This window comes from Eptesicus fuscus, chromosome 3 (assembly GCF_027574615.1).
Source record: "Eptesicus fuscus isolate TK198812 chromosome 3, DD_ASM_mEF_20220401, whole genome shotgun sequence".
NCBI lineage: Eukaryota > Metazoa > Chordata > Mammalia > Chiroptera > Vespertilionidae > Eptesicus > Eptesicus fuscus.
In genome coordinates, this window is record NC_072475.1 from 81,967,696 (window position 1) to 81,995,339 (window position 27,644).

Sequence of the window (27,644 nt, forward strand, 5' to 3'; positions counted from 1 at the left end):
ATGGAGCAATTCTGAACCAACGTTGGTGCTCTTCTCAGCTCTACGTACCTCCCGAGACGCTACCTTCTCTTCACTGCTTCTTCACCTTTGTACATACTTCACCTGCTGTATTGAATTCCTGTGGTTGCTATTACAAATTACTACAAAACTGGTAGCTAAAAAATTGGAAATGTATTTTCTTTCAATTCTGGAGGCCAGAGGTCAGAAATCAGTCTCACTGGACTGAAATCCAGGTCTCTGTGCTCCCGCCAGAGGCTCTGGGGCAGAACGTGTTCCTTTGCTGCGCCAGTTCCCACCCAGACAAACCCTCTCCAATTCCGAACCCACAGAACCTGTGAGACCATACGTGTTTATTGTTTTCAAACCACTATGTTTTGGGAATAATTTGTTAACATAGCAATGGAAAAAACAGGAGGTGAGGCAGTGGTGAAAATGGGGACTTAGTGAATAGCAGTATCAGTTGTCTTAAGGCAGAGATGAGGAAGAGGCATGTGTGTGGGGGAAATGGTCAGTTGTGGCAAGACTCAGTTTAAGATGCCACACGGCATTAAGGTGGCACCATGTAGTGGGAAGTTAAACAAGATCAGAAGGGTGTTTGGAATAGGTTATATTTTTGGAGTCATGTACCTATAGTAATAGATCGTAGAACATGTGGGAAAACATCACCTTGTGTCACAGGCTGGCTACTCTGGAAGCATTTACTGAGACTGAATTTATGCATTTAGTAATGCATTTACTGGAAGCATTTACTGAGACTGAAGCATTTACTGAGACTGTATAAAAATACAAGATATTTATTAGGGATCAGTCCTGTGAAAGGGGAAGAAAATAGTATGAGGCAGAAGGTAAATACTTTTTTAAAAATATATATTTTATTGATTTTTTACAGAGAGGAAGGGAGAGGGACAGAAAGTTAGAAACATCAATCAGCTGCCTCCTGCACACCCCCTACTGGGGATGTGCCCGCAACCAATGGGACCTTTCAGTCCGCAGGCCGATGCTCTATCCACTGAGCCAAACCAATTTTGGCTGAAGGTAAATACTTTGCTGGCCCAACAAAACCCCAGTCAGCCTGCCAGGAGCTCTGGAACAGTTGCTGCCTGTCAATAACAGGTGCGTGGCCCGAATCATGACCTAAGGGAGTGGTTCTCAGCAGCTGAGCCAGACCCCATGACCGCCGGAGGCTGCTGCTGGCCACGATGCCTGATGGGCAGCGCATCTCTGTTTACCACCCCTAGAAACCAGGAAGTGCATTCTGAGTGTTTTCTCCCATTAACTCTCTCCTCAGGTGTAGGCGGGGTCTTGCCCTTTTACACTCTACCACCTGAGGTCCCAGCAGGCTGGTCAACCCCGAGGCCTTTGAGAGCAAAGCCCAGTAACTAGGTTAGAAGATGACAGGTTTAATAGTTGTACAGCTTTAGGAATTACGAAGCTTTCTTTAAAATTATGAAGCTTTAAGGAGGGCCGCGGTGGCTGCCAGCATGGGATTGAGTGAGGGGTCTGAGGGCTCCACCCGCAAAGGCCGACTCCTCTGCCCTCGATCCCAGCTTGGCCGCAGGGGGCCCAGCTGTTACAGGGAACGGGGCCCGCAAGCCCTGAACGCGCCGATTGGACAGAGGTGCTGCGGGCTGCGGTGGCCATCCCCACCCACAGGCTGTGGGCCCGGCCTCCTCTGCCAGCTGCTCAGCGGCTCTGAGCGCCTTGTACCCCTCAAGGGCCGCGGTGAGGCCAAGTGGCTGTGCCCGGGCCACGTGGTCGCCGTCTAGGTACTGTCATGTGAAAGTCCTCCAGGGGCTCCTGAGAGACCTGTTACCAGGACCAGTGACCCTGGTGATGACAAGCTCGGAGGAGCTCCATAAGGACCTGAACCCCTTCACTCCTCTTGTAGGCATCCGGATTCCTGGCCAGGCCTCCATGCAGGATTGGCCCAGATGTTTGGGGGACCACTTGCTCTCACCAGTGCCAACTTCAGGACCTCAGGCCTCAGCTGCCCCTGGTAATTGATGGGGGGCCGATTGGGGATGGCAAGAGCCCCGAGTGTCACCTCCGCTCAACTTGGGTTGACCTGTCTGTGCCCTAACTGGTTTGGCTCAGTGGATAGAGCATCGGCCTGCGGACTGAAAGGTCCCAGGTTCGATTCCTGGTCAAGGGCATGTACCTTGGTTGCGGGCACATCCCCAGTAGGAGGTGTGCAGGAGGCAGCTGATCGATGTTTCTCTCCCATCGATGTTTCTAACTCTCTATCCCTCTCCCTTCCTCTCTGTAAAAAAATCAATAAAATATATTTTAAAAAAGTATACAGCATTATTTTAAAAACTATACATCTAATTAAGCCTTCATATCTAACCACCAATTATATGAAATACTAGAGACCCAGTGCAAAAGATTCATGCACTGAGGCAGGGAGGGGAGGGGGCGTGCCTCAGCCAGGCCTGTGCCCTCTTGCAGTCCGGGACCCCTCAGGGGATGTCTGACTGCTGGCTGATCCCTGGTCAGGCCTAAGCCAGCAGTCAGACATCCCTCTCGTAGTCTGGGGCTCTCACCGTCCAGGACTCCTCGCTCCTTACCACCTGCCTGCAGTGGAGGCGGGAGAGGCTCCCACCACCGCTGTACTCACCAACCGTGAACCTGGCTTCTGACCACCAGGGAGAGCTCCTGCATTGAGCGTCTGCCCCCTGGTGGTCAGTGCCCCCTGGTGGTCAGTGCACCATTTGGTCTATTTGCATATTAGGGTTTTATTATATAGGATAGGGGACAGAGGGACATGTGAAATGACTCCACAGGAGTGCAATAGGCATCTACAAGGTAACTGAATTTCATTAACAGCATGTAAATGGAGAGAGAGAGAGAGGAAGGGAGAGAGAGAGGTTGAAAGAGGAATGGACAGGACTAGCTGCATAACTAATTTTCAGGGCCCAGTGTAATTTTCATGACCTCCAGTGTGGGGTGCTTTTTACCAAGAGCAGGAAAAAGATGCTGTTAAAGGTACTACAATATTAAGCTATTTCCTTTATTCTGCAATCTCTTGACCTTTCAGGGTAGGTATCTTTTTTCACTTGTTAGGAGGGGTGGAAAAGTAGGGTCAGCCATCCCTTCCACAGTCCTCCTTGCCCAGCCGGCAGCGAGCCAGCAATGCCCTGGGATGCGTTATGTACCTGGATCCAGGATGGGGGGATCAAGCTGCGGGTGGAAGGCAGGGTGGTGCTGCCAGATTTGGGGAGAGGGCAGGGAGAGGCGGAGGCTGGCATCAGTGGGCTGTGGAACCCCTGACTCTCTAGGACCTGTCCCTAGAAGTGGGCCCACATCGGAGCTGAGGCTCCAAGTCCCAAGTATGTGCTCTATCATCCCACTGTACTTCACCTACAAAACACAATCCAAAGGTACAATTATTAAGTCTTTCAAGACAGCGACTGCAGAGCATTAAACCCCAAGCATGGGGTGCTCCTGAGCGGGGCCCTGTGTGAAGACACTGGTTGCACAACTGACTCTGCCTATCGATGAAAAGAAATCCAAGTGCCTCCTCAACCAATTACAATGTATGGATCTTATTTGAGGCCTGATTTGAACAAACCAGCTGGACAGGCAATGAGGCAATATGAATACAGGTATGATTTTTGATGATATTAACATGTAGTGTTAATCCCTTAGTTGTTATCACTGAACTGTCATTATGTTTATTTTTTAATAGTTTACCTTTCCAGATACATACTAAATATCTACAGATGAAACAACAGGATGGCTGGAATTTGCCTTAAAATAATAATATGAGGGAAGGTCCAGTCGGTAAGGGCCTGGATGAAAAGTGATTGACCAGCAGCAGATAATGGTTGAAGCTGGGTGTTGGGTAGGGGAATAGTCTCTATATTGTGATATACTCTTTTAATTCCTTTTCCATGGTCAAAAGTTTCTAACGATAATATTCTGCTTTGGACAAAAGATTTAAGTCCCACCGAAACCGGTTTGGCTCAATGGATAGAGCGTCGGTCTGCGGACTGAAGGGTCCCAGGTTCGATTCCGGTCAAGGGCATGTACATTGGCTGTGGGCACATCCCTGGTAGGGGGTGTGCAGGAGGCAGCTGGTCAATGATTCTCTCTCATCGATGTTTCTAGCTCTCTATCCTTCTCCCTTCTTCTCTGTAAAAAATCAATAAAATATATTAAAAAAAAAAAAGATTTAAGTCCCACAATTCATTCCTGAAAAATAGGAAAAGTAAATACCACCTGCATTATTTTGTAATAAAAAACATTTAAAGCAAAAAAATCTTCATATATGTTTATAGCATCTTTATTCATAACTAGAGGCCCGGTGCATGAAATTCATGCATGGGGGGAGGGGGGTGTCCCTCAACCTGGCCTGCACCCTCTCCAATCTGGGACCCCTTGGGGGATGTCCGAATGCCGGTTTAGGTCTGATCTCCGGCCATCGGACATCCCTCTCATAATCCAGGACTGCTGGCTCCTAACTGCTCGCCTGCCTGCTTGCCTGATTGCCCCTAACCGCTTCTGCCTGCCAGCCTGATCACCCCCTAACCGCTTCCCTGCCAGCCTGATTGATGCCTAACTGCTCCCCTGCTGGCCTGATTGCCCTCAACTGCCCTCCCCTGCTGGCCTGATCACCCCCAACTGCCCTCCCCTGCAAGCCTGGTCACTCCCAACTGCCCTCCCCTGCTGGCCATCTTGTGGTGGCCATCTTGTGAGGATGTCGCTCTAGGGCGTCGTGCAAGGGCATGACACCACCTAGGCTTTTTTTATATAGGATACAGACAGGAAACAGTCTAGGTGCCCTATAAATAGGTGAATATAAGAGTAAACTATGATATTTATATTTATACAATGGACTACTACTCAGAAATAAAATGGAATGAACTATTGATTTTACATATTAACATGAGTTCCAAAACCATTATGCTAAGTGAAAGAAGACTTACAAAAAAAGTATGTACTGCATGACTCTGTATCTATCAAGTTCTACACCATGCAAAACTAATCTGTGGTGAAAAAGGAAAACCAGAACAGTGGTTGCTTCTGGGAGGGAGAGGAAGAATCAAATGGGGAGGGGTATACAGGAACTTTCTATGTTAATGACAATGTCCTATATTTTTATGGGTTTAGGGTTAATTACACATTTTGTCAAAATTTAGGAAATGCCTATGTAAGATTTGAGCATTTCACTATATGTAAATTTTACTTTATTTTTTAAAAAATATATTTTATTGATTTTTTTTTTACAGAGAGGAAGGGAGAGGGATAGAGAGTTAGAAACATTGATGAGAGAGAAACATCAAACAGCTGCTTCCTGCACACTCCCTACTGGGGATGTGCCCGAAACCAAGGTACATGCCCTTGACCAGAATCGAACCTGGGACCCCTGAGTCCACTGGCTGACGCTCTATCCACTGAGCCAAACCAGCCAGGGCTAAATTTTACTTTAAAAGAAAGGAAATGTGAGTAAAAATTGAGCACTAGTTAATGAAATACTTGCTTAAGTATATGGGGGGAGGTGTAGTGACACATAAAAAACCAAAATGGGTTGAGGAATAGATAGGTGGATAGACAGGAGATAAAACAACAAGCATAACAAAATATTGATAACAGAATCAAAGTGGTGAGCATTTGGGTGTTCACTACAATAGTCTTTCAAATTTTCTGTAGGAAAATTTTTCATAATGAAATTTTGGGAAAATAAAGGGAGCCATCTTCTGGAAAAAACTGGTATTACTGATGGTTCAAAAAGGTAAGCAGAAGGAAGCGTGTTTACCAGTATATGATTTGGTGTTGATAACTACTATTTTTCACATATTCCATTGATTGTCACTCATGTGCCCAAGATGGCTTCTTTGGCTGAAAGTCTTTTTTCCCTTCCACTGACTCACTTCCCACTCAGATTTTACTTCCTCCAGAACAGAGATCTGCACCGGTGGGAGCGGGGGTGGGCGGGGGGGGGGTGTACCTCAGCCTGGCCTGCACCCTCTCCAATCTGGGACCCCTTGGGGGATGTCTGACTGCTGGTTTAGTGGGATCGGGCCTAAACCGGCAATTGGACCTCCCTCTCACAATCCAGGACTGCTGGCTCCTAACCACTTGCCTGCCTGCCGTCCTGATTGCCCCTAACCGCTTCTGCCTGCCAGTCTGATCTCCCCTTAACCGCTCCCCTGATGGCCTAATTGACACCTAATGCTCCCCTGTCGGCCTGATCACCCCCAACTGTCCTCCCCTGCCAGCCCAATTGCCCCCAACTGTCCTCCCCTGCAGGCCTGCTTGTCCCCAACTGCCCTCCCCTGCTGGCCTGGTCCTCCCTAACTGCCCTCCCCTGCTGGCCTGGTTGCCCCTAACTGCCTTCCCCTGCCGGCCATCTTGTGGCGGCCATCTTGTGATGACATGAAGGCTGCCATCTTGTGATGATGTCATGCGAGGGTGTGACACCACCTAGGCTTTTATTATATAGGATTATTAAGTATATTTTTATTGATTTCAGAGAGGAAGGGAGAGGGAGAGAGAGATAAAAACATCAATGATGAGAGGGAATCATTGATCTGCTGCCTCCTGCATGCCCCCGACTGGGGATTAAGCCCGCTACTCGGGCATGTGCCCTTGACCAGAATAAAACCTGGGACCTTTCAGTCTGCAGGCTGATGCTCTATCCGCTGAGCCAAACCAGCTAGGGCTATATGGGTATTTATATAAAAAGAGAGAAAACTGATTTCCAAAATTTCACTGATGAGATTTAAAACATAATAATATGCAGTACAAATTTTTGTAAAACAGGTCTACTAAAGAGAAGAATGAAATTCTTTTTTGGGAAAGGTGGATAACATTTCTCTTAATTAGGGAACAAAGTTATTCCCTATCATCAAAATCAATTGCAGATGTTATCTGTTAATCCTGATATGTAATGAGATTTTACACATTTAATCTTGTACCCAAATTTAGTCTTTTTAATCCAGATAAACACTGTCCAATACTGAGATCAATTCAAGGGCACGTGATTTTATTTATCTATTTTATTATTATTATTAAAAAATAATTATTTAGCCCTAGCCGGTTTGGTTCAGTGGATAGAGCATCAGCCTGCGGACTGAAGGGTCACAAGTTTGATTCTGGTCAAGGACACATGCCTGGGTTGCGGGCTCGATCCCCAGTAGGGAGTGTGCAGGAGGCAGCCAATCAATGATTCTCTCTCATCATTGATGTTTCTATCTCTCCCTCTCCCTTCCTCTCTGAAATAAAAAATATATATATAAATATATATATATATATAAATAATTTTTTATTGTTGAAAGTATTACATATGTCCTCCCTTTTCCCCATTGACCCCCTCCAGTCTACTCCACTCCCTGCCCCAGGCCCTAGTTGAGATTTTAATCTCTTGGAAGGCACTTATAGAATTATATTATCCTCTGGACATTTTCCTTTCAGCATGTGAGATCCAATCATTTCTTATTTAAAGTTAAATGAAAGCTGCTCAATGGCACAAGTAAATAATTCTTGACATTTGAAAATTTCCTTTTTATTTGTATTGAGGTCTATAAAATACTGCTAAAACTGTAGTTTAAGCTCGAATAATAAAACCACTTCAAATCTGTGTGAGAATGAAGGGAGAGCTTGCTTTTATTGTCAAAATGACTTTACCACAGAATAAGTTTTGCGTGTAAGTGCTGTGCTGTCTTGTAAGTTTAAGTTCATTAAGAAGTATCATTGGCTGATCAGCATGGCTCACTGGTTGAGTGTCAACCTATGAACCAGAAGGTCATGGTTTGATTCCCAGTCAGGGCGCATGCCTGGGGTTGCAGGCTCCATCCCCAATGAGGGGCGTGCAGGAGGCAGCTGATCGGTCATTGATGTTTCTAGCTCTCCCTCCCTCTTCCTTCCTCTCTAAGATCAATAAAGATGTGTTTGCTTTTTAATTTTTATTTATTTATTTATTTATTTTAAATATATTTTTATTGATTTCAGAGAGGAAGGGAGAGGGAGAGAAAGAGAGAGAGAAACATCGATGATAAGAGAGACTCATTGATTGGCTGTCTCCTGCACGCCCCAGGATCGAGCCCGAAACCCGGGCATGTGCCCTTGACCAGAATGGAACCTAGGATCCTTCAGTCCACAGGCTGATGCTCTATCCACTGAGCCAAAATGGCTAGAGCTTTTTTAAAAAAAAAAAAAAAAAAAAAGAAGTATCATTGATCACAATGAGCAAATTAGCAAAAATGAATTCTAAAGCCACCCAGTCATTGTTCCTTAATAGTGGTTAAGGGAGGTTCTTCTCATTTAGGAAAAACTTTAGTTTTGGCCCTGAGCTAAAAAACAAAACTCACAAGAAAATGTTACCACTGGTAAGTCATCAAATGTTGTGTGGTAGAGCAAGTCAGGATATTTAGCTGCTGATTGTGACAAAATATGCGGAGTGACAACAGTTAAGTCCATGAGAGCAAATGAAGTTTATTGTTGACACTACCCATTCAGTGACACATGGTAGATGTTTTCTACAAAGTACCTGTTGATTGATAATACAGTACACTGACGTGATAACCATAGGCTATAAACAACTTACATTTTCACAAGTGGAAATCTGTCAAAATGAGCCTGTTTCTGCTTACATAGGTTGTAACACAGCATAGCTGATTTCACCTGAGGTGTATTGATTCAAGTTTTCTCAACTTCTTTAAAAATATTTTCACCTGTTGCTGGCAGCGGATTCAGAGGCTAATTCTTCAGTCACTCCAAACATTGTCTCCTTGAATCAACAGGCACAAATGAGCATTATCAATAACACTTGTCAACTTATTAAGAGCCAAGGAAAACCTCTCAAAATCACTTGCCTTCACTAAATAATTTAAATTGACTATTGATGTTGTTCCCAGTGGCCTCAACACGTCAAGCAGTTGATCTCAGTCAAATGATACCCTTGTAATTAGCTAGTTATGAATAATAGGAAAGGAGCCAAGGGAAGGCCAGGCATTGTAGGCATGTCATTTGGGCAGCTTCACCAGGGAGCTGCAATTTCACACTCCCCACGGAACCACCAGCCTAGTCCCTGCAAAATGCTGGGGGAAGGGGACTGGACAAAGGAAGATAGACACATTCCCAGGAAAGTTGGGGTGACATAGGGAGGGTACTTATATGTCAGTCACACCTGGGGAATATGGATTGGCCAGAATGGGTGTGGCCACTGCAAGCACTGAAAATTTGGGAATATATAATCCTGCAAATAAAGGAGTGCTCTCTCTGGGCTAGTGGCTTGTGCTTGGCTTCCTTGTGATTTGGTTGTTGTTGTTTTTTTGTTTTGTTTTTGGTGAGCAGGGTGCAAGGGTGACTTCTTTCTGGGTTCTTGTCCAGATGGATTTGAAGAATGAAGCCACAGACAACAGGTGGCAAGTGAGAAGTATAGAAACTTTATTGCAAGCAGACACTGTCTCTAACACTTAATTTAAGCTTCTAATTCTAAGACTCTGTCTCTCCTAAAGAGGGGTGGTTACTGCTCTCTTTGTCTTGAGGTTATTATATATCCTAGAGACCACCCTTTCCCTCATTGTGCCTTTCCCACCGTGGGACCTTAGCCTTGTAATGAGTTCCCACGGCCCCTCCATCCACATTTCTCCTTTTTTTGGTTATCTTATTTGTTCAGGTTGGAGTTGCTGTTGACCTCCCTTATGGCTTCCTCTCAGCTGTCCTGGCTGGAGATGTTTTATTACCCCTTAGGTCAGGGCTGCTTTAGATCTAACTTAGGGCTTTAACTGTTCGGGCCAGAGATGCCTCTATCCTCTCTGGACCCCTCCCTCCCTTCCTGTCTGCCTAGTTATGCTGGCTAGCCACCCCTCAGCACTTGCATTCACCCATGTTTCCTCCATAGCCATGTGGCCATGCGGACTCCACACTCAGTGGACTAATGGACGGCCGTGGGGAACACAAGCTAAACGAGCCTGATGTTGTACGGGACCCAGCTCCAACGTGGGAAGCAAAGTGTGGGCACTGGCTCTGATTTTAGCTCCACTGAAGCCCCAGTTATACCTCTTCCAGGACTGGACTAAGGGAAATGGGGCTTTGGAAACCCAGGTGTAACTCCACAGAAATAAAGCTTTCTTCTCACTGTATCTCATCCTCCCACTGGGGCCTCTGGAAAGGCTCCTTCTAGTGCTACTCCAAGAACCCACCTTCATGAGCCAGGAGGGGGAGGAGGGAAATGAGGCCCTTTCCTATCCTGAAACACAAAGGCTAATGGTCTTAAACAGGTTTATTTTTGTTCTTCAGCTACTGCAATGAATCATCATTTAATCCACATGCCATAAGTAAATAACTTTCTGGCAAACAAATAAGCCACTTACTTTGGTTGCAGCTTCATTTCCTTCCTTTAAAAAAATATATTTTATTGATTTTTTTTTACAGAGAGGAAGGGAGAGGGATAGAGAATTAGACACATCGATCGGCTGCCTCCTGCACGCCCCCCACTGGGGATGTGCCCGCAACCAAGGTACATGCCCTTGACCAGAACCGAACCTGGGACCATTCAGTCTGCAGGCTGACGCTCTATCCACTGAGCCAAACTGGTTAGGGCTCCTTCCTTCCTTTTTAACTTTTTCTTTTTTTGTGTGAAGAACTTTTACTATGATGAGATGTTCCATTTAATTTTTATAACTTTTCTGTGATTTGGGGATACTGTGAAAACTTCTTGGTCTGGTAATGTCAACATATATTCATTTAAAAAAAATATGTTGTTATTAATTTCAGAGAGGAAGGGAGAGAGGGAGAATCATTGATCTGCTGCCTCCTGCACGCCCCTTACTGGGATCCAGCCCACAACTCAGGCATGTGCCCTGACCAGGAATCAAACCATGACCAGGGCTCATGTCCTTTTAATACACTACTCATGTCCTAGCCGGTTTGGCTCAGTGGATAGACCGTTGGCCTAACTGAAGGGTCCCGGGTTCAATTCTTGATCTCCAGTAGGGGGCTGCAGGAGGCAGCTGATCAATGATTCTCATCATTGATGTTCTATCTCTCTCTTCTTCTTCCTTACTCTCTGAAATCAATAAAAATATACTTTAAAAATACATTACTCATGATAGGCACTTTATCTTGATAGGAAGTTTCTTTTCCCACAGTACTTACCTCTATCAGCATTTCCAGAGAATGCTGTTCAGTGTTCAGAAAATCAACATCATTACTGAATCTTCATTCAAGATAAAAAAAAAAAAGCATTTTCCTCGATAACTGGGATTTTCTTTTTGCCTGAATCATTAGGCATTACATAATTAATCTTTTAATTATTTGCCTGTGTTGGTTCGCGCAAAACATTGTGGTTTTCTTTTTATAAGGTAAACAATAGTGTAGTGGTCTGGTTGGGAATGTGTAGCCTATGCTGCCATCTAGCGGTACTTTTTATTATTACACTATGATGAAGATCGTTTTAATGTCACCCATTTTTCTCTGAAGCAGAGCAAGATTCTTCCGATTCCTTGCTCCTATCACAACTGATTCTGTATCTTAGGAATGAAGTGGGAGGGAAATGAAAGAGGGTGGTGGAAAGAAAAGATACTCTATCTGGGCTTTGTAAATTCTGGGAAACGAAAGAGAAAACATCATTTCTGAGTGAGAGCCAGGCATTTTGGAGGGCTAGACAGTGCCCCCTACTGGCTACTCTTGGCATAGACAAGTTATATTATATTTCCAATGTACCAAAGCCAAAAAAAAAAAAAAAAGTAAGTAAATTGTGCACTTAATTTCTCCAGACTTGGTTTCCTCGTATATGCAAAACAGAATGATGGGGGTAGTCTAAATATTCTCCAAAGGTCTTTCCATATCAACATCCTGTGACTCTACAAGTTCTTACTCAAAATATTTTGCCTATGTGACATCACGCAGACACGTTGGGAAATTTTTGGAGGTTTAAAATGTGTTGCTGTTGGTAGATGTTCTTGATCCAGTCTAAATAAGACCTTGGATTTCCTTTTGTTTTCTCTTTGTAAGCAAAATAATAGCTACATATTCCAAGATGAATATTGGGGACACAGTCATGCTATCCCAGTTTTCTCTTTGGCTTCCTGACAAAGGAATGAAACTGGCTGACGTCGTCAGAGTGGAAGAAGAGTGAACAGGAGGCAGTTTATGTGAGGGAGAGCTTAAACCATTACAAAATTCAGCAGTGACCCCGTGATTCATTTTGTTTCCTGGTAGTTACCACTTTCTAATTTTGAAAGATGTGGTTTTCTGATTTTTTTTTTAAGATAGGATAGTTCATTCTTTTTTTTTTCATTTTTTTAATTAAGGTATTATATGTGTACATATCTTACCATTGCCTCCCCCCGCCCCCCCATGATTTTTTTTCCTTAAGAAGCTTACTGGGCTTGCAAAGAAAGCACCAAAGGGATAAGGTTAAGGAGTGATTCAGCATCAACAGAAGCAGATGTCTTATTGTAATTAAACTGAAACTCTTAAGACCTTCTATGGGGCAATTTTTGTAGCCTAGCCATTGCCTTATTTTTACTTTTATTTTTATTTATATTTATTTATATATATTTTTATTGATTTCAGAGAGGAAGGGAGAGGGAAGAGAGCTAGAAACATCAATGATGAGAGAGAATCATTGATTGGCTGCCTCCTGCACGCCCCTTCCTTGGGATCGAGCCCACAACCTGGGCATGTGCCCTTGACTGGAATCAAACCCAGGACCCTTCAGTCCACAGGCCAATGCTCTATCCACTGAGCAAAACCAGCTAGGGCTATTTTTACTTTTATGCAAACCATTTCCCACTTAAAATCCATAACTGCCCTGACTGATGTGGCTCAGTTGGTTGAAGCATCATCCCGTACACCAAAAGGTGGTGGGTTTGATGCCGGGTCAGGACACATACCCAGGTTAAAGGTTTGATCCCTGTCAGAGTGCATGATGGAGGCAGCCGATAAATGTTTCTCTCTCACATTGATGTTTCTCTCTCTCTTTCCCCTTCTTCTCTCTCTAAAATAAAATTTAAAAATCATAACTGACAAAATACAACTGCTTTTATTCCTTCCTTAATGTTGATATTGATGTAAGTAGTTGGTCTGACAAAGATTATTCAATAAAGAGGTCAGATGGATTTGCATTATTGATTCATCTCTACATTGTGGAAGTGGGCACCCAGTACACCCTCACATGGTAAGTGATGGTGAGGAGGCATATGATCTGCCAGATATTTCTGAAAAATGTGTGCCCCACGTAACTTCACCGCTGGCCCAAAAGGTACACAACATCTACATTAGTATTACATTCCTTCAGGTCAAAGTTCGCTTCAAGAAATCTCTTAATGTCAGCACTGCTTGCTCTCTCTCAGCTACAATATTTCATTGTGAACTTAGAAGTTTAGCAGTCATCAAAATTAGCCTCAAGATGACAGGGGCACAGAATTTAAATGAGGAAGTGTGTAAAGCACGTATTGATATAGTACCTGTCAGAATTTCCCAGACTCGGTACTGTGGAGGAGCACTTTTTTCTTTTTAAAGAATATTAGTAGGCACTGTGGATTTAAAAAAAAAAGAGAGATCTAAGGTCAATAAGTTTAGGAAACACAGAACTCAGGAGAAGTAAAGAGGCTTTAAAATAATAATCATTCAGCCCTAACCAGTTTGGCTCCGTGGATAGAGCGTCGGCCTGTGGACTAAAGGGTCTCAGGTTCTGCACATACCCAAGTTGTGGGCTCGATACCCTCCCCCCCTCAGTAGGGGGCATGCCGGAGGTAGCCAATCAATGATTCTTTCTCATTGATGTTTCTATCTCTCTCCCTTCCTCTCTGAAATCAATGAAAAAATAATCATTCAAAAAATAATCATTCAACAAATATTAAACACTGAGTATATGTCAAAAATGGATACCCCAGGGAACAAGACAAACAAAGACCACTTCCTTGTAGAGCTTACATTCTAGCAGGATTAGACAATGAGCAATAAACATAATAAGTAAAAAATGTAAAACATGTTTGGTGTATAAGTTAGATTGGTAACATGGGTTGTTGGAGGAAAGGGAGCATTCTGGGTATTTTTAGAAGTGTGTGTAGTGTGTGCTCCATTGCATACATATTTAAATTGGTTAAAGGAGTTAGTTATATAGACACCAGGATTAACACAGCCTCAGGCCAGGTGGCAACCAGAGCAAAGGCCCTGAGGTGGGATGGTGTTTGGTGTGTTCATGGAGCAGCAAAGAGGCCAGTGCTGGTGGGACAGCTGGCTGGGCTGGGGTGAGGGAAACAGTAGAAGTCAGAGAGGCAAGGACGGGGAGGGAGTTACAGATTGTTGAGGGCTTTTTAGCCACTGTGAAGACTTTTTCAATGGATGGAAATGGGGAGCCTTGCAGTTTTGAGGAGAGGAGTAAATGGATCTGACATATTTTTAAAGGATCACTGGTTGCTATGTCGAGAATTGGTTGAAACAGTGCAAGGGGAGAGGCAAGGAGACCAGCGAGGGCAATACGGCAGTGATTTAAGAAGAGATGATGATGACGAAAAGGCTAGGGTCGTAGCTGAGGGAGTGGTGGGAAGCACTTGGATCTTGGATGTATTTTTTCTTTTTAAAAGGGGTTGGGTATGGAGTGTGAGAGAGAGGAGTCAAGAAAAGACAGCTGAGATGGAGAAGGTTATAGGTGGATCGGAGGGAGATGTTAACAAGCTACCTTTCAGACATGTAAATTTTGATACGCTTATCAGACATCCAAGTAGAAATATTAAGCAGCCAGTTTGATATGTGTCTTAGTCCGTTCAGGCTGCTATAACACGGTACCACAGACGGGGTAGCTTACACACGACAGAAATTTACTCCTCACAGTTCTGGATCCTGAAAGTCCATGACCAGGGTGCCAGTATGGTCAGATGGTGTCTTTCAAGTTGCAGGCTTCTTCCTGTATCCTCACGTGGTGGGAAGGACAAGGCAGCTCTCTGGGGTCTCTTTTGGAAGGGCACTAATCCCATTTCTGAGGACTCCATCCTCATGAACTAATCACCTCTCAAAGGCCCCGCTTACTAAAACCGTCACCTTTTTGGGTTAGGATTTTATGAATTGGCTGGGGTGGGGGGAAACACAGACATGTGAACCTTAGCAATAGGAGATGGAATTTTTGGAAAAAAACCTGAACAACATAAATCTGGGAGTGTTTAGCGCATGTATGGCTTTTAAAGCCCGGAGCCTGGATGGGATCCCTGAAGGAGGGAGTTGATAGAACAAAACGAGTACTGAAGTACTGAAGTACTGAGCAGAGGGCCACCGCAATATTACGAGATCTGATAGAGGGTCTGTTGTTAATCCTCACCCGAGGATATTTTTCCATTGATTTTTAAAAAATATATACTTCATTGATTTTTTACAGAGAGGAAGGGAGAGGGATAGAGAGTTAGAAACATCGATGAGAGAGAAACATCGACCAGCTGCCTCCTGCACACTCCCCACTGGGGATGTGCCCGCAACCAAGGTACATGCCCTTGACCAGAATCGAACCTGGGACCTTTCAGTCCGTAGGCTGACACTCTATCCACTGAGTCAAACCGGTTTTGGCTTTCCATTGATTTTTAAAAAATCTTTATTGCTGTGGCTCAGTTGGTTGAGTGCCATCCTATGCACCAAGAGGTCACAGTTCAATTCCCAGTCAGGGCACATGCCCGGTTTGTGGGCACAATCCCCAATGAGCGCATGCAGGAGGCAGCTGAGCGATGATTCTTTCTCTCTTATCATTGATGTTTCTCTCCCTCTCCCTTCCTCTCTCTGAAATCTATAAAAATATATTTAAAAAAAGGAATCATGAGATAAAGGCAAAAGTCTTCAGATGTGTAATTAAAATAATCATCTTTGTTCTCATTATAGGCATATTATTTTGCCAAGTCATTAAATATATTCAAATGATAATGATATTGTGTTGGATCAAGGGGATTTAACTCCTAACCTCATTTCTTTGCCGAGGACCACAGCTGAGAGTTTACTGAGTAGAGGATCAAGCATCTCACTGAAGAACCTTCCCTGCAAAGGGGCACCAAAGGATACAAACTGAAAATGAAAAGAAAACAACCTGCTTTGTTTTCCCTAAATTGTTGATGATCCAGACAGATGTTTGCCTGTAGGTGATGTGAATTGAATCTGCTCAAACAGAAGACCTGCACTGGAGGCACTGTCTCTCTTTCCTCCTTGATACCTTTTACCTGGCACACTTTATGTTTTCAAAGACACAGGAGCAAACTGGTAACAGTATTGGTTGCATCCATCGCATTCCTTTCTTCCGGAGGCGATGATCCCGGCTTCCCTTCTTCGCCTGCAGCTGGACCACTGGATGCCCAGTGCTGTGGTGCTGCTGAAGTCAGGACGCCCGCCAGCCGGGCTCCTCTTCGCTGACGCGAACTGGTGAGCGGTCCATCGTGTGGATGCAGGTACAGCCCAGCTTCCCCTCCAGCTGCCTCAGACGCAGGGGAACCTAGAAGCCGCTCTGAAATGGTGGCACACCTTTGTCTCCAGAGACAGCGTTCACTCAAAATAAATCACCGCTGGTTGGCGTCAGAAAGAGCATCACCTTGGATCTCTGCTGGCATTTGTTTGCTTATTTTTTTGGATAAAGGGCTCACATAGGCATCTTTTTTAGGGAATATAGTTCCTCAATGAGTAAAGCTTTTATAAGTAACGTGTTACTGAGGAAACTTAATGCTTCTTCAGTTTTTTAAAATACATTTTTTTATTGATTTCAGAGAGGCAGGGGGAGGGAGGGAGAGATTGAAACATCAACGATGAAAGAGAATCATTGATTGGCTGCCTTTGAGTAGCAGTCTAAACACCAACTTCTAATGTTCAGTACGGTGTATAGTTTCATATATTGATGAGATAGTACTGAAAGCCATTAAAGCCAGTTGTTGCCTTTCAAGAATAGTTTGAAACATCATTGAATGTCGATACATCATCATTATAATCTGTCATCAATAATTGAGAACGTGTTTGGGCAGGCTAGTAAGGGAGCATAGCTCACTACTAGAGTGACCAGTTTATCCCAATTTGCTGGGGATTTTACACTGAGTGGCCAGATTATTATGATCTATGAACGCATAATAATCGGGCCACTCAGTGTATATCCTATATAATAAAAGGCTAATATGCAAATTGTCTCCTTGACCAGGAGTTCGACCAGCAGGCAGGCCGGCCAACTGCCCATGTCCCCTCCCCCTGGCCAGGCTGGCTGGACCCCACCCATGCATGAATTCATGCACTGGGCCTCTACTACATACACACACACACACACACACACACACACACACACACACACACTGAGTGGCCAGATTATTATGCATTCAGAGATCATAATAATCTGGCCACTCAGTGTATAGGTTTTAGCACTAAAAGCCTAGGAATCCCCTCTGTCCCAGGTTGGGACAACTGTTTCCCATACCTTTCATAACCAAGATGACCTCCTGCCAGGGAAAGACTTTCCTTTTCACCAAGCACAAGATTCTCAAAAAGACCCAGTAGGAGAAACTGAGGAATGAAGGTGAATAATACACCCAGCCAACCTTGGCAATCAACGGGTTGACAGATGTTTCTGCCAGATTGCCCTCACAGCTTGAATATTTATGAAATATTCACAATAAGATCAGGAAAGAGAACAGAAAAATTTAATAAATATTTCTAAAGCCTCAGGTTTTTTGTTTGTTTTGTGTTGTTTTGTTTGTTTTTTTATGTTAATCCTCACTGGAAGATATTTCCTCCCATTGATTTTTAGAGAGAGTGAAAGGGAGGGAGAGAGACAGAGAGAGAAACATGGATTTGAGAAGGACACATCAATTGGTTTCCCCCTCCCATACACACCCTGGGGCCTTGGATCGAGCCTGCAACTGAGGTACGTGCCCTTGACTGGAATTGAAACCGCAACCCTTCAGTTGGTTGCTCAGTGGTTAGTAGGGCCAACGCTCTAACCACTGAGCAACCAGCTAGGGCTGAAGTCTCAGGTTTTTATTTATTTATTTATTTTATTTTTAAAAAAATATATTTTATTGATTTTTCACAGAGAGAAAGGGAGAGGGATAAAGAGCTAGAAACATCGATGAGAGAGATACATCGACCAGCTGCCTCCTGCACACCCCCCACCGGGGATGTGCCTGCAACCAATGTACATGCCCTTGACTGGAATCGAACCTGAGACCCTTCAGTCCGCAGACCGATGCTCTATCCACTGAGCCAAACCGGTTTCGGCTGAAGTCTCAGGTTTAAAGACCAAAACCAAAGGAATTATGGGGTGAGGGGAGGAAGAGTTTACTAGGTTCCTAACTCCTGGTCTGTTCTTGAAAATCAAGGACTGCTTCCCACACTTTCCTCCCAGCTTCTGCTCCTGCACCAGATCTGATATGAACTGTTGTCCAGTTTAACCACTTTCTGAATCTTCTTCAAGGCACTCGGGCAAGGCACTATATGGGAAATGTGGAGTTATTCCACCAGACTATATGTTTTTTCAGGTTGCTTATAGCATCTGTACAGTACAGTTGATCTAATTTTGAAATAGATGGAGACTTCTTAAAACATCCTTGACTACTCAAACAGGAGGTTTGTCCAGTTTGTTTGGTGAACGTGTGGATGAGAAGTCGACTGTCAGAGGAGCTGTCTATCCCGCCGACCCACAATCGGTGGCAGAGCTGCTGCATGAAATGCTGCTGTGTCTTTTTTAAGTGTTGTTTCAGGTGCAAGAGGAGAACTTTAGTTCTTTGTAGCGGAGTAGGGATTTTTTTCTTATGTTAGGTGTCTCATTGTCTATTTCAATAAGGAGGGGAACCTCAGGGTTTCTGCTACATGCGGCCAAGCATGCTTATCTTCACTTCTCTGTCCCCTAAGTGGGGTACCGCTTTCAGCGATAAGCATTAATAAGATTCATTAAAATTTATATCTGTTTCTTTTGTTCTTCAAAGAAAAACCCTCTAGGGCACAGGGGATTGAGTAGCCACTGAGATGGAAGCCAGCGGTTCCCCTGAGGGACCAGTGTGACCCAGCCTGCCGCTTTCTGGGCTGTCGCTCGGCGCACCATCATGCAGATTTTTAAGGCATTTTGACAAAAACACAGAGATTATAAGGTAGTTTCTAGAGCAAGTAGCCTAGGATTCTTCAGGCCTTATTACGTGAATAAATACTATGAGGTTCTTTGCCCCACACCCAGTCTAATGATTAGTAACTAAATAAGTAAAGAAAGAATGAATGAATACCCCACTCTATCATAAGGCAAGAGAACTAACAGAATGGACATGGAAGAGAGGCAGGATCTTCCTCTGAAAAGTATGAAGTAGATTTATATGCATCACTTTGCATTTATGTGCATTATTTTGAGCCAGTTTTCATACAATCAACCAAGCCCTTAAATGCTTTGCTATTAACTATTTTTTTTCATTCAAAATATAGTTGTACTCTTTACTCCCAAGTTTCTTTTATCAAAACATTTAAAAATTTTACATCTAAAGACTCCCTTTGTTTCTTAAAAACAAAACGGGTGTGGTGGTGGTAAATAAACTCAGCTAGGCAGGTGAAAAATGTTCCTGTTTTGCCTAGGGAAGAGATTTGGCTCCTCAGTGATGCAAAGAGGATTAGACATGTAGACTCATTGAATATTAATTCATTCTTTCAACGATTGTACTGAGTGCCTTTTATATGCCCTCTTCTGGGTTGGGGGTCAGGGATACTAGGAAATGAACACATTCTCTCTGGCCTTAAAAATAATGAAGACAGTGTGGAGTCTGCTTACATTGGCTTGCAAGAGCTAACTGTTAAATTTTCAGGAAATCTATTAGCTGGCTGTTAACAATAAACATTATTAAAAATTAAATTATATAAACATACATTTAAATAAATTATTTTTAAAACTAAGGTAATAGAGCCCTAGCTGGTTTGGCTCAGTGGATAGAGCTTTGGTCTGCGGACTGAAGGATCCCGGGTTTGATTCCAGTCAAGGGCACATACCTGGTAAGGGAGCATAGCTCACTCGATCCCCAGTGGGGAGCATGCAGGAGGCAGCCAATCAATGATCCTCTCTCATCATTGATGTTTCTATTTCTCTCTCCCTCCCTCTCTGAAATCAGTAAAAATATATTAAAAAAATAATAAAACTAAGGTAATAGATACTTAAAACTCACCACTTCCTAATTACTACATTTTACTATTTCCTATTGTTTTTGAGGTTATTTACATCTGTATGTACCATCCTATCTTTTCCTATCCTATCCTATAAAGTACAGTATACTACAATATTATATTATACTAAAGGCCCAATGCACGAAGTTGGTGCACTGGGCGGGAGGGGGGGGGTTCTTGAGCCTGGCCTGTGCCCTCTTGCAGTTCGGGAGCCCTCGGGGGATGTCTGACTGATGGCTTAGGCCCGATTCCTGCGGGGAGGGGGCCTAAGGCATCAGTTGGACATCCTTAGCACTGCCGCCGAGGTGGGAGAGGCTCCCGCCACCGCTGCTGCGCTCGCTAGCCGTGAGCCAGGCTTCTGGCTGAGTGGCACTCCCCATGTGGGAGCGCACTGACCACCATGGGGCAGCTCCTACGTTGAGTGTCTGCCCCTTGGTGGTCAGTGTGTGTCATAGTGACCGGTCGTTCCACCATTCGGTTGATTTGCATATTAGCCTTTTACTATATAGGATTATGTTATATTATATTATACTAGAGGCCTGGTGCATGAAATCATGCAGGGGTGGGGTCCCTCAGCCTGGCTGGCGATTGGGCCTGATTGGGGCCTTCTTGCCCAGTCCCGATTGGGGCCGATCCCCAGGGGCAGGGACCATGGGAGGTTGGCCAGCCGGCCAGAGGGAGGGACTGCAGGAGGTTGGCCGGCTGCTGGAGGTTGGCTGTGGGAGCACACTGACCACCAGGGGGCAGCTCCTGCATTGAGCGTTTGCCCCCTGATGGTCAGTGCGTGTCATAGTGACTGGTGGACTGGTTGTTTGGTCGACTGGTCGTAACGGTCGTTTAGGCTTTTACACTGAGTGGCCAGATTATTATGATCTCTGAATGCATAACAATCTGGCCACTCAGTGTATATCCTATATAATTAAAGGCTAATATGCAAATTGTCCCCTTGACCAGGAGTTTGACCAGCAGGCAGGTCGGCCAACCGCCCATGTCCCCTCCCCCTGGCCAGGCTGGCCGGACCCCACCCATGCACAAATTCATTCACCGGGCCTCTAACATATATATACACTGAGTGGCCAGATTATTATGATCTCTGAACGCATAATAATCTGGCCACTCAGTGTGTGTGTGTGTGTGTGTGTGTGTGTGTGTATTAGAGTCCCAGTGCATGAATTCATGCAAGGGTGGGGTCCGGCCAGTCTGGCCAGAGGGTGGGGACATGGGTGGTTGGCCGGCCTGCCTGCTGGTCAAACTCCTGGTCAAGGGGACAATTTGCATATTAGCCTTTTATTATATAGGATATACACTGAGTGGCCAGATTATTATGCGTTCAGAGATCATAATAATCTGGCCACTCAGTGTGTGTGTGTGTGTGTGTATATATTAGTGTCCTGGTGCATGAATTCGTGCACACTGAAAGGAAATTAATTAGAAGAAATAGATTAATATTGCTATTCACCCTTTCTCTATAATAGAAGTGTCAACCAAATTCACGATTGACAATGACAGATCGAAACACACATGTGCGATTGGCATCAGCGAGAGCTTTATATGTATTCCCCATGCATGAGTCAACTTAGCTTTTTATATATATATAGAATAAACTTGCTTAATTAGACCTACTTTCTGATTTAGCTAAACTTTTTCCAGCCCAGTGAAGCATCCCAACTTCTCTTTCAGATAATTGTCAGCAACACAGCAGTAATATCACCATGGAACAAATTATTATTGTAGATCACGCAGGGAGAACAAAGGGTAAAATATTTAACTGCAGCAGTGTTTGACTATATTCTGCACAGTGAGAAAACCTGAAGTCATTTTCAAGTTTCACCATTTCTTACTTCTTTTCAGTTGGGTCAAGTTTCTAAGCTTTCTAAATATCCATTTTTCTGGCTAATGAAAAGAAAATAAGATTCTACTGAGTTTCCTATCTACCTACCCCAGGATTTCTGTGAGGATCAAATGAGATGAGGCACGGGAAAATGCTTCACAAACATTTGGTTAAAGTGTAAAATGTTAGCACCTGGCTATAAAGCAAGTTGGGTTCCTGGGCTGAAGAAACTCCAAGGAGGCTAGTCACTAGGGAGAGGAAGCCAGGCGTTGCTATATGACATCATTACCTGGCACCTAGAGTTACTGTTTCTGGGCTGGGCTGGGCTGTGAACCACGTTTTGCGCCAGGGGGTCTTGGCAGCATTGGCTGCAATTTGGTGGGGTGTTGCTCCGGGGTGGTGGCAGGGCCTGTGTCCCACTTGGGGGAAGCCGAATGTTGGTTTGTTGGCGCCAGGTCTGTGGTGCCGTTTTTTTTTAAATGGCCAGTGCACGCCATGGCAGCTCCTGCATTGAGTGTCTGCCCCCTGGTGGTCAGTGCACATCATAGCTACCGGTTGGATGGACACTTAGCCTTTTATATATATATATATATTATGTTAATTATATATATTATATTATATTATATTATACTAGAGGCCTGGTGCATGAAAATTCGTGCACTGGTGGGGGGGGGGTGTCCCTCAGCCTGGCCTGCATCCTCTCACAATCCGGGACCCCTCGGTAGGGTCCCTAGGCCTGGCCTGAGATCAGGGCCTATCGGGGCTTTCCTTCCCCGGGCTGCAGGCAGCTGGCCCCACCCCCGCTGCTGCCACTGCTTGCCATCTGTGCAGCGCTGCCCCCCTCCCCTGCCACCGGTGGCCTCCCTCTGCAGGTGACAGGCTGGGGTGCAATGGCTTGGCTGGCCTGGGCCTCTCTCTTTCTTTGCTGGGGGGTGGGGCCAGCCCTGCGAGGGGCCGACTGCCTACCTAACCACTTGCCTACCTACCTGATCACCCCTAATTGCTGGTCTGCCTACCTGATCACCCCTAACCGCTCTGCCTGCCTGTCTGATCACCCCTAACCGCTTGCTTGAGGGTGGGGCCAGCACTGACTTCCAGTTGGTCAGCCTCCAGTCGTTACTGGTCATTACAACCCAGGGTTTTTATATATTAGGATTGTATTATATTATATTATAATACACTACACTTTGGGCTGTGCATATCTCAGTCATCTCAGTAGCTTGAAATCAGCCATGCTAGGAGTATTTATATCATGGAAATCAGCAATACTACAAATAGAGCTTTTTTTTTTTTTTTTTCCTGGAGAGCAACTTGTTAAACCTTTACCAGCCCATGGGTGAACCTAAGGTAAAAGCCAAAAGAGTCCTAGGGGTGCAAATGCAAGTAAGACAGGAAAAGAGACTGTGCCAGCTGCAGGCTCTCTGCTCCTCTTGGTTCAGTGGCTGCTCAGGGCCAGTCTTCTTTCGTTATAAGAGAACTTGAGTCCAGCGTTGCTAGATTTCCTGATTTTGCAAAAGAAGTGAGAAAATTTCCAGTTGAATACACCAGATGGGCTATCCAAAAAAATATCTGCAGACCAGTTCCTAATGTGGTCCAATTTCCTCATTTCACAGATGCGGAAACTGAGACCTCATCACTCAGACCTCATCACTGAGCTCTTGATCTGGTAGAAACCCCAGGAAGGCTCAGGAACTATGGTTATCTCACGCGGGGCAGACCCTGTAGCGGCTCTCATCAGCATGGGTGTTTCCTATATGAGAGGCTGTTGACGAAAGGCAGGCATATGCTCCCAGAGTCCAGGTGTACAGGGGTAGTTCAGTCAAAGCCACCGTGTCATCGGATAATACCCCATGTCCTCTCCAAGAAATCTCAAAAGCATTGGGGACCTAGTATAAATATTGGATCCAGAATTATGAAGGTTTTCTTAGGAATCAAAAATTAGATCAACTGCCCTAGCTGGTGCGGCTCAGTTGGTTGGGTGTTGTCCCATGCACTAAGAGGGTGCTGGTTCGAGTGTCAGTCAGGACACATGCCCAGGTTGCTGGAGTGATTCCCGGTAGGGAGTGTGCAGGAGGTGGCTGGTCAATGTTTTGCTCTCACATCAATGTTTCTCTCTCATTCCCTCTCCCTGCCTCTCTCTCAAAAAACCAATAAAGAACTGCTTTAAAAATTAGATCAACTGATTTTTTCCACTACTTTACTGCATTTCTTGGATTTGCATCTATGTAGCCTAACAGAACATTTTAAATTAATTTTATATTATTCTAAATAAAAATAGTAAGTCTGCAAAAATTTTTTAAAATGTTGCCTACACATTGTTTGAGATGGCAGGCTGGGCTTCTGTGTGTACTGGTTCATAATAGAGCTTAAGTAGAAAAAGTTTATGCCAGCAACAGGACATGCTTCTAAAATGACACAGAGAATGGAATGATAAGGTGGGAAGCTATGACTAGATCCTTATTTGTAAAAGATCCTAAATGGCAAGTCCATTTGGTCTAGATCCGTGGTCGGCAAACTGCGGCTCGCGAGCCACATGCGGCTCTTTGGCCCCTTGAGTGTGGCTCTTCCACAAAATACCACGGCCTGGGCGAGTCTATTTTGAAGAAGTGGCGTTAGAAGAAGTTTAAGTTTAAAAAATTTGGCTCTCAAAAGAAATTTTAATCGTTGTACTGTTGATATTTGGCTCTGTTGACTAATGAGTTTGCCGACCACTGGTCTAGATAATTTATAAAGCACTTATTATACAACCCCAAAATGGATTTTTACATGGAAAAAAAAGATAAAGAATCTCAATTATGCTTTCCCTTTTCCAAATTTACTTCTAATCCATATTTATGTGCCTACATGATTTGTATTTTCCACATTGTTTCCTGGACATCATACTGGTATTTTTAATCATTCCATAAAATTACTTTGGATTAAAATACAGAATTACTTACTTTATCATTGAACATTCATTTTCAAGTTTGCACTATGACTAGTATAAATAACAGCAATAAATATTTTTATGCATGTAATTTTTCCTTTACCAATAAAAATATCATATTCCTAGAAATAAATTACTGGGGCAAAGAATATAAATTATCTTGACAGATATTGATTTCTAAAGGGGTTTAGACAACATTTACACTGCTACCTGCAAATTATAAATGTTCCCATTTCATCATATTCTTTGCAGAATTTTTAGATTTCTGCTCATCTACTAGTAATAGGCATAAAGTGGTGCTTATGGTTTTAGTATCTCATAGATTCAGAAGTGATTGTTTTGAAACTATCTATGCCCACAGGCCCCTCTGATAGGTTGCATGCACCCCGAGGGGTATATTTTACTCTTGAAGTATAGGTGTCCTATTTGAAGATCCCTGGTTTATAAAATTTTTAAAAAAAGACATACATATTTAGATTAAATATATATTTTTAAATGCTTGTTAATTATATATTCCTGGGAAAGCAGTCTATTCAATGTCAGGCTTAGTTGTTTTCAAGTTCTGATCCTAATAAACTAATCAAACATATACTAGTAGGCCCTTGGGAAAGTTTGTAAAGCAACCAGGTGAGTGTGACTCAATTGAAATGAGTTCCCATTCCACTTATTAAACTCCAGTGCATCAGAATGACTTAGATGTGTTTGCTTTTCCTCAATCAGTTCTATACTTTTTTTTTTTTATAATCCTCACCTGAGGATATTTTTTCTTTGACTTTTAGAGAAAGTGGGAGAGAGGAGGAGGGGGAGGGAAGGTGGAGAGAGAGAGAGAGAGAGAGAGAGAGAGAGAGAGAGAGAGAGAGAGAGAGAGAAACATTGATGTGAGAGAGACACATTGATTAGTTGCTTCCCGAATGCACTTCAACCAGGGCTGGGGATTGAGCCCAAAACCAAGGTACATGCCCTTGACCTGGAATCAAACCCGGGACCCCTTGGTCCTTGGGCTGACTCTCTAACTACTGAGAAAAATGGGCCAGGGCATTTCTATACTTTTTAATTTTTTGCTTAATATATTCTTTTCAAAGGCCCCCTTAGTCACCCTGAAACGACTCAAAATCCAGCTTTTCCTTCCACCCAGACCCTCACTTTCTAAGTTTCTGATACTGATAAGAGGAAGGAGCATAGAAATATGTTTCCTTTGTTTCATCCAGGAAGGAAAAGGTTCTAACTCAAAGAGAAAAATGATAACTGGAACCAAGAATTATTCCTCAAACTATGTTCATAATACTTTGTGGGAAAAGACAAAGATTGAGAATGCTGATGTAAGACTTGCATGCATTGTGATTTTCTTGCTCTATTCTATCAGGACTCAGCCTCTTAGAAACCCTTCTCCTCAGACAGAGTTTCCAAAGCTACTGAAAATGAAATCATTTTTTTTTTTTTTCTAGAAAAGTGTGGGGAAGCATGGGAATTGGTTGGAAAGTTTGTAAGGAGGAAAATTCCGAAAAAAGCGTACGCTAAGGTGGCTCACCCTGTTTATTGGAATTCCGATTTAGGGGAGTTTGGCCAAAGGTGGCTGCCCCTAATTGTTCCTTGACCTTTCCAAACAAGTCTGTGCATGTGAGGACCCTCGGGTGTTTACCAGAATCTTTATGCTTAATCTTTAGGAGTCCTTGCTTAAAGGACACTGCAGACACATGTGTCCCCCCAAGATTACTTACCCTACTGATTGTATCTAAAAGATAAACTTTATCTCACGCTGCTGTTACAATAAAAGCCTGAAGAGGCAGGTGATTGAGGCTGTCTGGTTCCTTTAGCCAGGCAGTCCCTTAGCCCTCTCTTTCACAGCGATCCTGTGTCAGAGTAATCGTTCATCTGTCACTCGGCCTGCTGGTCAGTCCTGGCAGAAGAGGAAAGAGGGCAGGAAGCACAAAGTAGCTTAAAATGAGACATATACGGAATAAGACCAGGAAGCTCTGAGCTAAATCTGATGCTCCATTATAAATTAAATCCCTTATTAAATATATTTGCTGTTTTTGTCTTTGTTCTATTCAGTCCTCATTTTATTAACCTTTCTATATACAGGTGAGGCAAAAGTAGATTTCCACTTGTGAGTATGTGAAACAGAGTTAAAGCTATTATAATAATCATAACCTGCATATCTTTTTCCATATGAGCAACTGCAAGCCTACTTTTGCCTCATCCTATACTGGTATGTCTTTTTATTTTATTTAATTTATTTTTTAAAAGGCTTTTTTATTTATTTCATTTTTATAGTAGCAATTTATTTTCACTATACTTGAAAACTGAGACTCAATCTTTGCTTCTCTCTCTCTCTCTCTCTCTCTCTCTCTCTCTCTCTCTCTCTCTCTCTATCTCTTTAGTTCTCACCTGAGGATATTTTTCCATTGATTTTTAGAGAGAGTGAAAGGGAGAGGGAGAGACAGAGAGAAACATCAATTGGTTGCCTCTTGCATGCACCCTGACCAGGGCTGAGGAACCTGCAACCAAGGTACATGCCCATGACTGGAACTGAATCTGGGACCCTTCAGTCTGCAGGCTGATGCTCTATCCACTGACCCTAACTGGCTAGGGCCCTGTATGTCTTTAAAAAAAAAAAGAAAAAAAATATATATTGATTTCAGAGAGGAAGAGAGAGGGAGAGATAGAAATATCAATGGTGAGAGAGAATCATTGATTGGCTGCCTCCTGCACGCCCCACACTGGGGATCCAGCCCACAACCCAGGCATGTAGCCTCTTGGTCCTTGGGCTGACGTTCAACCACTGAGCCATGC

At 43.8% G+C, this 27,644-nt stretch overlaps 1 protein-coding gene and 1 pseudogene across 1 annotated transcript in view; both read left to right on the forward strand.

Moving 5' to 3' along the window:
* The first annotated feature begins 399 nt into the window (after positions 1-399).
* On the forward strand, positions 400-2,080 carry LOC103300737 (threonylcarbamoyl-AMP synthase-like; annotated as a pseudogene).
* Positions 2,081-16,234: 14,154 nt separating this feature from the next.
* Positions 16,235-27,644, forward strand: part of GABRR3 (gamma-aminobutyric acid type A receptor subunit rho3) — a 67,901-nt gene continuing 56,491 nt past the window's right edge. Inside the window, 2 exon segments of the mRNA XM_054709947.1 lie at positions 16,235-16,347; positions 18,374-18,458. Of these exon segments, the coding sequence (XP_054565922.1) occupies positions 16,235-16,347; positions 18,374-18,458 (198 nt within the window).